At 43.1% G+C, this 14,840-nt stretch overlaps 1 protein-coding gene and 1 pseudogene across 2 annotated transcripts in view; one reads left to right on the top strand and one right to left on the bottom strand.

Moving 5' to 3' along the window:
- Positions 1 to 14,840, bottom strand: part of OSBP2 (oxysterol binding protein 2) — a 179,549-nt gene that overhangs the window by 145,743 nt on the left and 18,966 nt on the right. For both annotated transcript variants that reach the window (XM_029922490.1, XM_029922491.1), the window contains exon 2: positions 903 to 1,111. In XM_029922490.1, the coding sequence (XP_029778350.1) occupies positions 903 to 1,111 (209 nt within the window). The remainder of the gene's footprint in view (positions 1 to 902; positions 1,112 to 14,840) is intronic.
- Positions 1,119 to 13,624, top strand: LOC115278299 (annotated as a pseudogene).

Here is a 14,840-nt window from a genome sequence, read left to right as displayed (position 1 = left end):
ATTTATACTTTTATGAATGTGAAACAAAATGCAAGATTACTCCTTGCAGCACAGCACATCATAGCAAAATAAACAACCTAAATGTCCATCAGCAAGTTTTGGATTAAATAAACTATGATACATCCACACAAGAAAGTGCTATATTGCTGTAAAAACAAGGAGGAAGCTTTTTGTGTACTGATAGGGAAGAAATTCCAAGATATATTGCTAAATTGAAAGCAAGGAAGGTGGAAGACTGCATTTATTTTAAAATAAGTACCAATTTTTAATAAATATGTAAAATACACAGGTAGCTCTGGTTGCCTCTGGGGATAATAGGGTGGTTGGCTGGGAATGCATCAAGGGCAGGGGTCATGGAATGTGCTTTTGAAACTGCTGGTTTATGAATCATATAAAGACATGACATATTAAAAAAATAAATGTATGTATTAAACAATTAAATGTCTTGCTCGGGATATCTGAGCTGGCCTTCCACCTCAGCAAAGACAGCAGCTCTGGCTAGACAACTTTCAGTCTCTATAATGGGCCTCGGAAAAAGTCTGGCCTGCGGCAGAGGTACATGATCCTGGACTCCCACCCCTTCTGGATCTCACCCACTGCAGCATCTGAAGGGTCTGCTAAAGTCCAGGAAACAGACTTGTCCAAAGAAAGATACACACAGCCCTGCTCATCACAAATATTTCTATCCCAAGACCTGACCAGCCAACCTTGATGATGTAAGCATCTCATTGGTGAGGATACACAGAGTTGAATGAGAAGAGTGAACACATACCTCAACCTTCCAGGGTTGGTCTGGACTAGCCTGGGTATCCTTGTCACCACCCCCCCCCAAACACTTTCAATTCCCACTCTCTCGAGATCCATGACACTGAGTGTATATCTGCCCACCAAGTGCTCACTACCTGAGTGGCTGCTCATCATGCGGACAGCCTTGGCCTTGGACAGCTCCAGGGCGGAGATCCACTGCTGGCGCTCCTCCTCCGAGCTGGCCTTGAGGTGGTAGGTTCTTGCCCCACTGGTCAGCACGATACCACAAGAGTCTTCCGTGTCAAAGTGCGTGGTGGCCAGGTTGATGGTGCCACGACAGGTGTGGGCCATTTCACCCTGATTTCTGTAGGATGCAAGAGAAGGTATGGGGTGAGGTCCCAAACTCAATAGCTCTAGACTGTGCTCAAGGCAAAGCCTTAGAATCTCAGACTCTTAGAGCTGAGAGAGGCCCTGGAGTCAGAGCAAGGAGATAATGTCTGATGGGATTGACTGGTAGGGGCTTAGCTGAGGGGTGCTCAGTGGGGAGATAGCAAAAGCAGTGCCATCTGCAGGGCATGCTGGCTATGGGTTAAGCCCTTGCAGACATGAGGCAATGGAGATGGGTGACTGTCTAGAGTCCTGTGGGGCAGCATAGACCACTAACTCCACCCCATTCTTCCACTAAGTCTCAGAACCACAGAGTTGAAGCAGGGTGGCAAATTACCACTGAAACTGAGATTAGAGACCCAGAACCCAGGGGGTGGACTTGGAGGCACCCCCTGCCAGGAGTGACCTAGAAACAGAGATCCACAGAGCAAGGATGCCACCATACTCCTCTGGCCCCACAACAATTGGGAAGAAGGCAATGGCGAGGCTAACACAGTGCTGCCTCATGAGAAATGGAAGGAGAAATGGAAGTGACTGAAGTGTAGGACCATTTCCAACTGTGACCAATGCCTAAAAACAGATCCTGCTATTGTGACTGGATCTACCTTAGTCCTTCACATGCTTAAAGAAAATTTGGAATCCTCACAACATACCAAATCTCTTTCCACAGAGAGTGTTGGAAAAGGAAGAACAGTTGGTGGTCAGCATGTAACACAGCCAGTGGGAGAAGCTCATTTGGTAAATTCTGCTGCCCTTTGATGCTAGCTCTTCCTCATCTATTATTTTCTTCATTCTTCTACCAGTTCTAAAGTCAAATGACTTGACCCTCAACAAGACATTCAACTTTTACATGAAGAGCTTATGCCTTTTCCAATTCCCTCCTGTGTTGGCCACATTCCTTAGAGAAGATGGCATAGTTTATACTTGAGGAAAAGTCCCACTCCTAGGGACTGACATCTCCTACTTGAAGAAAACTCCTTCTAATTAACAAAACTGGCAAAGATGAGCATACCCGTTGGAAGCTTGCCCTTTTGATTCAAGGACATTTAGGCTATAGTAACTAACCAAAAAGGCCACTGTGGCTCAGCTCGAAAAGAAGGCAGGGAGGTGGTGACTGTTCTAGGCAGGGGGAACAGAAGGAGCAAAGACCATGAGGCAAGGTAGACTTTACTGCTTTCAAAAAAGAGGAAAAGTTTCCATGTGGCAAGAGCACTGAGAACAACAGAGTAAATGAGAAAAAGATGAAGCTAGAAAATTACAAAGGAGCCAGATGCAACACCTAGCAGGTTATGTTAGGATTTAGACTTTTATCTCAAAATTACAACAGTGGGCCTCCTGGGCCTAATGTTAGGAAAGAAGCAGAGGTGGCCAAGAGTTACAGAAATTCCTGTGGAAAATGGGGAATAGAAGTACCTTGTATGAGATGGGGTATGGAAGCCAGGCCACTGTGTGGTATCAGAGTGGGCTGGAAGTTATCCAGTGGCTACTGTATTGGATTACAACCCATTGACTAAAATAAATACCCCTGAGCTCATGCTGATATAAACAAATAGTTGAAGGGATAAATAAATAAGGGAGAAGGGACAAATCTTTCTTAATAAAAGTAGATGTGATAACTGAAATAGAAAATCACTAAATGCAATGTAGGAGTCTAGATTTTATAAGATAGAAAAAGACATTAGAGAAAAACTTGTGAAATATGAATAAAGTCAGAGGTTTAGTTAATAGTATCCTATAATGTTAATTTTCTGTTTTTGATAATTATAATTTGCTAAGATAAGATATTAACATTAGGGGAAGCTAAATGAAGGGTATGTAAGAACTCTCTGTACATGAACTTTTCTATAAGTCTGTCTTTGTGGTGGTGGTGGTGGTTGTTCTCCTCCTCCTCCTCCTCCTCCTCTCCTTCCTTCCTTCCTTCCTTCCTTCCTTCCTCCCTTCCTTCTTCCTTCTCCTTCTTCCTCTTCCTTCACCCCCTCCCCCTCCTCCTCCTTCTCCTCTTCTTCCTCTTCCTCCTCCTCCTCCTCCTCTTCTTCTTCCTCCTTCTCCATCTCCTTCTTCCTCCTCTTCTCCTCCTCCTCCTTCTTCTTTGTAGATCACCAGTTTATTTTAAAAGTATCCAACTCAGGAACAGCCAGATGGAAGAGATAAATAGGATAAGGTATGGGGAAAGAGTGTAGAGTCTCCATGCTCAGAGATATGTCCCCATATCTCCACATATCTCCACATGTTCACCATGAAAACTCTGGAAACTCTCCAAACCACAGTCTAAGTTATTTCAAAATTAAAAATAAAAAATGTTGATATTGCCATCACACTCAGCCCAGGGTCACAGCTGATATGAAGTCCTGTGGCCAGAACCTGAATTCACTTGCCCTCAGGCTCAGTGATAGAGTTGGAGATATTCCCAATGTCACTTAAGGATAGAAGCCCTAAGCCCCCATCATAAAGCCTAGTTCTGGACTACAGAGTGAGATGGAGGCACTTTGAAAATCACTAGAGGGGTGCCTGGGTGGCACAGTCAGTTGAGCATCTGACTTTGGCTCAAGTCATGATCTTGGAGTCTCATTGAGCCCTGGGCATATTCAGTGCCTGAAGACAAACCAGGCCATGTAATAGGCTTGCTAGTTATATCAGAGCTCATATCCAGCACACATGATCAAGTATATTCAGCCAGTTTTTAAAATAACATCTTTTGTGACATTACTTTACATTTGGTGAATGTTTTAAGTATTTAGCACAAGTAGAGACAAAATATGGGACACCTGCAGTAAACAACTGTAAGAGAGGCTACCATAACTAACATCCCTCTAAGTAAGTCACATTGACTCTCAATCAAATAATATCCAGTTGTTATGATGGTCAATGTCTTTGCCAGAGATGAAAATATGACATCAGCTACCAGAACTTGGAAACCCGTAATAGTTTATATAGCACGTCCTAAGCACTAACTGAGCTATCATAGTTAATGTAGCATTTTGGCCAGTGACTAACACAGCTGTATTGGATATAAACCTTGTACACCAGCTCAGAGACCCCTCACCACCTCCTTATTTATCTCTTTTTTATATCTTTTTTACCCACCTAGCTTGGGTCATCCCTCCGTTTCTGGGGTTGGAAGGGATGCTGAATCTTAGAGTGTGGGATGTGGCTTCTTGAGTGGCCATCAAGAGGCTAGATTTTTACAATCCACTTGTGTGGAAAGGTCTTCACCTCACAGGCTGAAAAATGACCAGTGGGAAGTGGGAAATAGATGGGAAGAAGGCAGGTAAATACTCTTCATTCTTCTCCTTGGTGGACCTCTCCAAAGTATGCTTTATTCTTGCAAACCTTCTTGAGAAGTCCATGACCCCAGAGAACATGAGTAGCTTCTGTGACCCTTGCAGTTTGTGGTGAGGTCGTAGCCTACTCATTAAAGTATCACATCACTTTGCATCTTTCCCTTAGCTTTCTTTATTTACCTTTTTGCCTCCATATCACCAAGGCTCGTCTTGCTGAGTGTCCAACCTGCCAGCAGGAGGGACTGACACATCCTTCATGGTATAACCCACTCTTTGGGAAGAATAAGACATCCACAAACTAGATCAGACCCCTTTCATCTTGGTGGGGTAGGAGAAGGGGAGATTGAGCAATTTGTCCTTACTGGAATCCATGTGTTTTCTGGTAATAGGGTTGCTCCCAGCAGCACTATGGTCCATAGTTATTGAATCCTCATCTGCTTGTATGGATTCTCATAGGACACAGCCTCAGATTAAGTCATGCACTTCAACCAAGGAAGTGAACCAATGACTCCTGATTGGAATTCGCCAGTCTTACTATGAACTCTGCAACCACTCAGGAGCAGCCAACCTGACAGAAGAATGGAATGGCCTAGTGAAGGCTCAGCTGGGACACCTACTGAGGAGATGTCTTATGGGCTTGAATGTCTATCCTCCAGGATGAAGTATATGCCCTGAACTGACAACTGATATCAGGATGACCTGTATAATTACAGAAGATGGGTCCAGGAGTGGCCCTGCTCACTGTTATGCATAGTGACACCTTGCAGAATCTGTGCTTCCCATCAGCTGGGCTCAGCTAGGTTAGAGGTTCTATTTCCAGGAAAAGGGAAAACACAACACAATAAGGCTTCCATTTTCTCAGAAGCTGATGCTATCCCCTGGCCACTTTCTAGTTCTCATGACAGTAACCAACAGACTAAGAAGGAAGTGACAATACTAACTGCCATGAAGATTTAGGTTAGTGGCACATATAGCGATGGGAGTGGAATATCTGGAATAGAGCTGAAGGGATTCCACAGGGACTCTCTTAATACTTGTATGTCTGGTAATGGCTATTAATGGGCAAGACAACAAGGAACTCAAACCCCTCAAGACAAATGTCACAGACCAGCCAAAGTGTTAGCAGAGAATAAAGAGGATCTAGAATGGGTGGTGGAGGAAGATGATGACTATCAATTACAGCATTGGGACAAGACACAGCAGCAGCAGCAAATGAACTTGTTTCATAGCCTTCTTACTTCAGTTTTCCAGGCAACCTCACTTAACCATCAGAAAAAGGACTTTGTCACTGACCGGACTTGCACCTCCAGTGAAGGGATGAAGATGTTTTCATTCTCTCAGGAGAATGGAGGTCCCCACATCGTAGTAGGAGAGCTGACACCATGGGAGGGCACAAGAGGACCTGAGTAGCGCAAGGTGTGAAGCATATCAGACACAAACCTTGTGCACTTTCTCAGATTCCCTCGACTGCCTCCTTCTCTGTCTCTCTTGGTTGGTACCTCAGCCTTGCCCAATTGTCCCTCCACTTCTGGACTTTCATGAAATGCCACAGTGGGAGAGAGAAGGTGGAAGCAGAGGGGGCAGATAAATTCCACCTCCATTCTTCCTTCTGCAGACTTCTCAGGGGTGTGTTTTCTCCTTGCAAATCTTCTGGAGAAGTCCATGTGCCAGGCCTGCTGTATCTCTCTGCAGCTCACTGTAATGGGACATCCATCCTTCCACTTCTTGTTTCTGCTTCACCACCCTGGAACCACATCACTCACACAGCATGTCAGCTCTTCTCCCCTTGCCTTGGTCTCTGTTTTCTAGAGTACCTTCATAAAAATTGTCCATAGGCAAGAAGAAAGTTGACAAACAGCAAATTTGAATCCAGACACACAGAAAGACAAAAGCTACTAGTCTGGGGCAAAGCACTTATCCTTGTGTGTGACTTTCACTCAATGTTAGCTCAAGCTGAGTCTGGTTCACTTGGCAAATTCCACTCCAATCTTCCAAATCCAAATTCAGCAAGTACTTTCTATGGGCTACTATATAAAGGAATTGTGCTAGAAACTGGAGAGGTGGTAAATATAAAGATAAAGAAAACACATTTTGGGGCCTCAAAGAACATTCCATCTTGTGAAAGAGATAGGCCTTCAAATGGTAAGCTATGTAATAGGCAGAGGAAAATAAATTCAAAATAAAGGGAGCATTCACTTTATGAAAATTCATTGAGTTGCATCCTTATAATTTACCTACTTTTCTGCATGTTGTATGTTAACTTACATAGCCATTGTCAATAAAAAGTTTGCTTTAAAAGCAAACTCAAAATGGAAGGATAAGTCACCAGTGGTGGGAACTCAGGAGATAAAATGACACTTTCTTTTCCAGATGGATAAAGAAATACATACACTGGAGCAGAATTTCAAACAATGAAGGGATTCTGCCCAGGCAAAGGCTAAGAGGAGGGCCAGGCCAACCCAGAGCAGTGGTGTGGAGGCATGTGGCTCTGAGAAAGCCCAGGGATCTAGGACTGCCAAAGGAGAGGGTCTACACATCACCTGGCTTGACGATGGGTACTGAGTTAAACTGTGTCTCCCAGGAGGATATTGTGAAGCCCTAACTCCTAGTACCTGCAAATGAGACCTTATTTGGAAATATGGTCTTTGAAGATATAATCAGGTTAAGATGGTCCCTAATCCAGTATTACTGGTGTCCTTATAATAATAAGAGGAGAGAGACGCAGAGGCACAGAGGGCAGTAGAGATGGGAATGATGCATCTACAAGCCAAGGAACACCAAGGATTACTGGCAAACATCAGAAGCTAGCCAGACCTGGAAGAGAACCTCCCCTATAGCCATTGGAGAGAGTATAGTCCTGATAGCCCCTTGATTTTGGACTTCTAGCCTCCAGAACTGTGAGGCAGTAAATTTCTACTGTTTTAGGCCACCCAGTTTATGGTGCTTTATTACAGCATCCCTAGGACACTAAACATGATGGCTGAACAGATGAGTGCAGGAATGGCCCTTTGGAAGTTCCCATACAGCTGAGCTGGTTTATTTCTACATATCAGCCATGGGACTGCATTTCAACCCCCAACACAGTCCCCACTGAGAACACTCAGTGATCACAGCACCCATATGGCTCCTTTCATTCCTAGAACAGCCTTGCCCCAGAACTATCCATTGCAGCTCAGAGCTTTCCCCTTTTCCTATATCACTGAGGTTAGAGCATCCAAAATGACCTGTAGCAAAGATTCCAGGAATTACAAGGATTCGGGTTCATGTCAGATGACATGGCATGTATTAACACAAGACCTAACTGTAGAAGCAAGTTAGGAGGGAAATGAGCAGGAAAAAAGTTATCCATTGTGGTGGCAGGAAATGTGACAGGGGGAGGAGGCTTTTGTGCCATTGACTTCCTGATTCTGTGGCTCCCTGAAGCAGCAGCTGCCTCTCAGCAGAGCTAGTGAGAGTCTGGGGACCCTCAGTGCTCTTGATTTTCAGCTTCCAGCTGCTCCTCCAGTCCTCCCAGCAATTAGGAAGCTACCTCACCCCTGACAACACAGCCCTTCAGCTAACACTAGCCAGACTCATTTCTGGTATGCACAGCTGAGTCCTGACCAAGGCACCTTCCCAAAGGCTACATCATCTCAGAATGAATACCCCCGACTGCAAATAAGGTTTGATGTGTGCTGTTTGGGATCTCTAGCAACGAAGGCACCCAAAGGCTCATGCCATGCATTTGCAGAGGTTTTATTTATTTTTATTTATATTGATTTATTTTTATTTTTTTTAATAGTTTATTGTCAAATTGGTTTCCATACAACACCCAGTGTTCTTCCCCACAAGTGCCCTCCTCCATCACCACCACCTCTTTTCCCCCCCTCTTCCTTCCCCTTCAACTCTCAGTTCATTTTCAGCATTCAATAGTCTCTCAAGTTTTGCGTCCCTCTCTCTCCCCAACTCTCTTTCCCTCTTCCCCTCCCCCTGGTCCTCCATTAGGTTTCTCTTATTTTCCTGTTAGACCTATGAGTGCAAACATATGGTTTCTGTCCTTCTCTGCCTGACTTATTTTGCTTAGCATGACACCCTCAAGGTCCATCTACTTTCCTACAAATGGTCATATGTCATTCTTTCTCATTGCCATGTAGTACTCCATTGTGTATATATACCACATCTTCTTGATCCACTCATCAGGGGATTTGCAGAGGATTTTAAATCTGGATCTAGAGATGCAAAATGTTTAGCCAACAACCCAATTGAAAAGTAGGCAAAAGAGAGGAGCTTAGGTGGCTCAGTCAGTTAAGCATCCGACATCAGCTCAGGTCATGATCTTGTGGTTTAGGGGTTTGAGCCCCGCGTTGAGCCTCTAGGCTGACAGCTCAGAGCCTGGAGCCTACTTTGGATTCTGTGTCTCTCCCTGCCCCCAATCTCTCTGCCTCCACCTGCTTATGCTCTCCCTCTCTCTCAAAAATAAACAAACATTAAATAAAAATAAAAATAGGCAAAAGATTTGAACAGATACTTCACAAAAGGGGATCTCTGAATAGCTAATGAACATATGAAAAAGGGCCAACCTTATCAGTGATCAGTAAATATACATGTGCACCATGATCCAGCAATTCTACTCCTATGGACCTCCCCATTAGGGATATATGCATGTGGTTACTAAATACATGTGCTGGAGTGTCTACAGCACTTTTCCTAAAAGCCCCAAACTGCAACAACCCACATGTCCATCCACGCTAGAATGGATAAGCAAATGGTGGCTTATCCATTTGGTGGCTTATCCAAATGGTAGATTATTATATAGAAATGAAAATAAATCCATAAGGACCACACAAACAACCTGGAAGAACCTCACAAATATATTGTTGAGCAGAAGAAGCCAGAAACAAAGAAAATGTATTGTGTGCATCTACTTAGAGAAGGTACAGTAACAGGCAAAACTAAGCTCTAGGGTGAGAAGTCAAGGTAACAGTTACCCTTGAGGAGCAATGACTAGAGGGGACAATAGGGGGAGGCTCCTAGGGGTGGAGGAGCTGGTCATGTTTTATTTGTTTAGCAGGGTCAATGGCTATTCAATGTGTTCATTTTGGGAACATCTCCTGAGATGTATATATATATATATATATATTTGCCACTTGTCTCTATATATATCAAACCTCATTAAAACTCTTGACATTTAAAAGAACAGAGATGTGGGGAATTCTTTTGTGGCAGCGAAGGCAGCAACAGCTGGTTCTCAAGGGCAGCAGAGCTAGCAGAGGCCAGGGAGCATTGCCCAGGTGGCAATGTCCTCTCCAGGATAGTTTTGTGACATGATTTTGGTCATGGATCTGGCTACCTAACCTGCCTTGTTCTCACCCCCATCTGAGTGCTCTGTCTTTCTGCCTTTCCAGGAATCCTGTGAGTTCCTGAAGATCCTTCTAGTAAATACATCTCTTTTTTGTTTGCTTAAAATATCCATAGCTGGGTTTCTGTTGTTCTGCTAGGATAGGTGGGCAGCAGCCACAGAAGGGATATCAGAAGGCAGAGAGGACAGTGAAGAAGGTGGTCACGAGACACATGCAGGAGAAACAGGAGATTTCGGTTCTTCTATCTCTCAGGTTGTGGGGAGGCTGTTAGGATCCTTCCAGGTCTAAGTAACAAAGCTCAGCTTATTCATTCTAATTACCACATCCTGAGGGCTTACCTTAGAGGTGTCTCACATGAATTAGCCACTTAGGATGTGATGGGAAAGGCAGGAATGTTACCTCTCTGTTCCAGATGTGGAGGCTGAGGTGTGGCTAAGCAGGCAGCTCATTGCAGGTCCCAGAGGGGAGCAAGCCAGTCTCACCTATCCACCTATAGCCCTGTCTCTTATCCACAGGGGTGCACAGACTTGTCCCCAGGCTTCATTTCTACTCTTAAAAGTCATAAAAGCTGGTTAGGGGTACCTGGGTGGCTCAGTCGGTTAAGCATCCAACTCTTGATTTCAGTTCAGGTTATGATCTGAGGTCATGGGATCAAGCCCCACATTGGGCTCTGTGCAGCCAGAGCTTGGGATTCTCTCTCTCTCCCTCTCTCTCTGCCCCTCCCCAGCGCTCGCTCTCTCTCTCTCAAAATAGATAAATAAACATTAAGAAAAAAGTCATTAAAGCTGGTTAAATGGTGCCATCCAGAAAATGCTCAGTATGGCAATTGTCAGCAGTGGCCAAACAGAAGCATTTACTGTGCAGATGAGACTGTCACCATGAGACCTGACACCATTTCACTTTGCTTCTGGCCTCATTCTTTTCCATTTAAAGCTTCCCTCGAGAAATGCTCAATAAATGCTGCTATAAATTCTACAGGAAGGACATTTATTTTTTATTTTTATTTATTTTTTATTTTATAGTTTATTGTCAAGTTGACTTCTATATAACACCCAGTGTTCATCCCCACAAGTGCCCTCCTCCATACCTGTCACCCTCCTATCTCACCCCCCTCCCCCATCAGCCTTCAGCTTGTTCTCAGCATTCAAGAGTTTCTCATGATTTGCCTCCTTCCTGTTCTCCATCTATTTTTTCCCCTTCCAATCCACTCATGGTCCTCTGTTAAGTGTCTCCTGTTACAGAATGTACAGACATCAGTTGCAATTTTATACACCAATAATGAAGCAACAGAAAGAGAAATCAAAAAACTTATCCCATTCGCAACTGCACAAAAAAAACATAAAATACCTAGGAATAAACCTAACCAAAGATACAAAAGATTTGTGTGATGAAAACCATAGAAAACTTATGAAGGAAATTGAAGATGACACAAAAAAATGGAAAAACATTCCAAGCTCATGGATTGAAAGAATAAACATTGTTAAAATGTCATTATTACCCAAAGCAATCTACACATTCAATGCAGTCCCCATCAAAATTGTACCAGCATTCTTCTCAAAGCTAGTATAAACTATTCTGAAATTTGTATGGAACCACAAAAGACCCCAAATAGCCAAAGTAATATTGAAGAAGAAAACCAAAATGGGAGACATCACAATCCCAGACTCTAGCCTCTACTACAAAGCTATAATCATCAAGACAGTATGGTAGTGGCACAGAAACAGACACATAGACCAATGGAATAGAATAGAGAACCCAGAAATGGACCCACAAATGTATGGCCAATTAATCTTTGACAAAGCAGGAAAGAGTATCCAATGGAAAAAAGACAGCCTCTTTAACAGACGGTGCTGGGAGAACTGGACAGAAACATGCAAAAGAATGAAACTAGACCACTTTCTTACACCAGACACACACACACAAAATAAACTCAAAAGGGAAGGACATTTCTAACATAATTTTTTTCAATAAAAAAAGGAGACTTGGGAGCCATTCTTCAGTTACTGAAATTCACATCACTGCATGTTTACACGAATGGAGGATGACCGATGGTGGTTTATAAAGGCCAGCACACTTATGAACACAACTTAACATCTAGGTAGTACTTCACTTTCCCTGGGAGACTGTAGCAAACATGATTCCTTCAATCCTTGCAAGAACCAATAAAGTGGATGAAGCAGACATTGATTTGTTTAGCAAATACTTATCAAGTATATTCTAAATGGCAGGCACCTGTAGGAGAGAATTAGCCTCATTTTACAACCAAGAAAGGGGAGGGGGCCAGGAAAAGGTAACTCGTGTTTCCCTGTCCATAAAACTGGTAAACTATAAGGGTCACCTGGGGGGCTCAGTCTATTAAACATCTGCCTCTTGGTTTAACTCAGGGCATGATCTCACAGTTCATGAGTTTAAGCCTCGCATCAGGCTCTGTGTTAACAGAGCACAGCCTGCTTGGGGTTCTCCCTCTCCCTCTCTCTTTCTCTCTCTGCCCCTCTTCTGTTTGCTTGCTCTCTCAAAATAAACAAACTTAAAAAAATTTTTTTTGGCTTCCACAGTATGGCCGGCGACATTAGCTAGCGGTCGCTCTACTCTAACGGGGAAACAGCGAACTACAAGATACTAAACTGTATCTGCCTCTATTTCCAACAGACTCACATTCAACTTTCGCTCACACACACACACAAAAAAGCCAGGAAAATTTTATTAATAAAAAAGTTAATATGAAATTATAGCAAAGAAAAAAAAAGGAAACTGAACTTTGGTAACACAGCTGGAACACTCCGCAGCGGTGGCAGCAGTGGCGGGAGAAGAGATTTAATTTAGCTGATTTTCTGTGGTTGTTGGTTGTTCCCTAGTCTCACGGTGTTGGAAGCTGCACATTTTTTCAAAGGACGGAGAAGCTGCTGGAGGTTTGGTTCTCTAGGCAGCAACCTGAACCTGCTGCCAACCAAAGATCTGGGGATCTTCGCACCATCCCAAGATCCGAGTGGGACATACCTTTGGAGGATGTGCAATGTTCAATCATAAGTATGACAAAAACTGACAAGCAGGAAGCTTATGTACTCAGTGAGAGTAGCATGTTTGTCTCCAAGAGATGTTTCATTTTGAAGACATGTGGTACCACCCTCTTGCTGAAAGCACTGCTTCCCCTGTTGAAACTTGCTAGGGATTACAGTGGGTTTGACTCAATTCAAAGCTTCTTTTATTCTCGTAAGAATTTCATGAAGCCTTCTCCCCAAGGGTACCCACACCGGAATTTCCAGGAAGAAATAGAGTTTCTTAATGCAGTTTTCCCAAGTGGAGCAGCATATTGTATGGAACGTATGAATTCTGACTGTTGGTATTTGTATACTTTGGATTTCCCAGACACTCAAGTAATCATTCAGCCAGATTAAACCCTGGAAATTCTGATGAGTGAGTTTGACCCAGCAGTTATGGACCAGTTCTACATGAAAGATGGTGTTACTGCAAAGGATGTCACTCATGAGTGGAATTCGTGACCTGATACCAGGTTCTGTCATTGATGCCACACTGTTCAATCCTTGTGGGTATTTGGTGAATGGAATAAAATCGGATGGAACTTATTGGACTATTCACATCACTCCAGAACCAGAATTTTCTTATGTTAGCTTTGAAACAAACTTAAGTCAGACCTCCTATGATGACCTGATCAGGAAAGTCGTGGAAGTCTTCAAGCCAGGAAAATTTGTGACCACCCTGTTCGTAAATCAGAGTTCTAAATGTCGCACAGTGCTTTCTTAGCCCCAGAAGACTGAAGGTTTTAAACGGCTTGATTGCCAGAGCGCTATGTTCAATGATTACAATTTTGTTTTTACCAGTTTTGCTAAGAAGCACCAACAGCAGAGTTGATTAATAAAAATGAAGAAAAACCGCAAAAAGAGACCACACATAGAAGGAGGTGGTGGCTGCTTTTTAGATACTGATACCAGGGGCCATGCTTTCCATAACCACCACCTTGTAGCTGCAGAAAGCCCTAGATGTAATGATAGTGTAATCATTTTGAATTGTATGCCTTATTATATCAAGGAGTTAGATATCTTGCAAGAATGCTCTCTTCTGGGTTTAGGTATCCTATGCCACTCTTGCTGTGAAATTGAAGTGCAAGTAAAAAAACCTTTTACTATAGGAAACTTTACAACACTTGTGAAAACAAGTCAATTTGGTTTACGCACAATGTAATATTTCTCCAGGTATCATCCAAAATTCCCCACAGACAAAGCTTTCGTCCTCATTAGGTGTTGGCCTCAGCCTAATCATCTGGGACTGTTCTATTAAATTGCTGCCAGGATTTTACATCCAGTTACTTCTACTTTTTAGAACATATTCTCTACTAATATTACTGAAACAAGTTTCTACTTCATACAGATGTTTTTTGCAACAGCGATTAAAGTTTATCTTCCATGGGTCAAGTCCTCTTAAGAAAATGATTGCAGTTATTCATTTTGTGTATTAACTATTTTAATATTGCTTCCTATACCTGTACTTCCTTTAATTGATTTCATTCCTTGCCATGGTGTCTTGCCTCCTGTCCGCCCCCCCCCGCCCAATAAAGCAATATACTGTTAAAAATTTTTTTTTAACTGTAAAACAATAGAGCCAGGCTGGAACTGGGTTTCTCTGTCACCAGCACAGGGCTATGTCCATGCAGAATACTGGGGTATCCATCCAGAAAAAATGTTTTTCTTTACCTGGTCATTGTTTCTATTTGTCACTTGCAAGTGAGAACATAAGATCCATGAGACACAGAACTGGCTTATCCTGTCCCTGCCCAGCTCAGAGCTGAAACGTGGTGAGAGCTCAGGGATGGTGGGCAGGCTGAGTGAATTCATGCAGGAGTGTTACACAAACAAAGGAACAAACGCAGGGAGATGACCCAGCCCTGGAACTACCCAAAGTTCTGCCAAACTCACATGCTTAAGGTAGAACAGTAGGGTTACACCCTTCCTTGAACATCACTCATTGAAAAACCACTAGACCCTTTTTGTGGTTCCTCTAAAACATCAGAATACCATGGACTAGTCACATATAAGGTGCTTCCTAAGATTATTAAATGAAAATCCTGTCA

This window comes from Suricata suricatta, chromosome 14 (genome assembly GCF_006229205.1).
Source record: "Suricata suricatta isolate VVHF042 chromosome 14, meerkat_22Aug2017_6uvM2_HiC, whole genome shotgun sequence".
Taxonomy (NCBI): domain Eukaryota; kingdom Metazoa; phylum Chordata; class Mammalia; order Carnivora; family Herpestidae; genus Suricata; species Suricata suricatta.
This window is presented reverse-complemented; position numbering and strand designations above follow the sequence as displayed.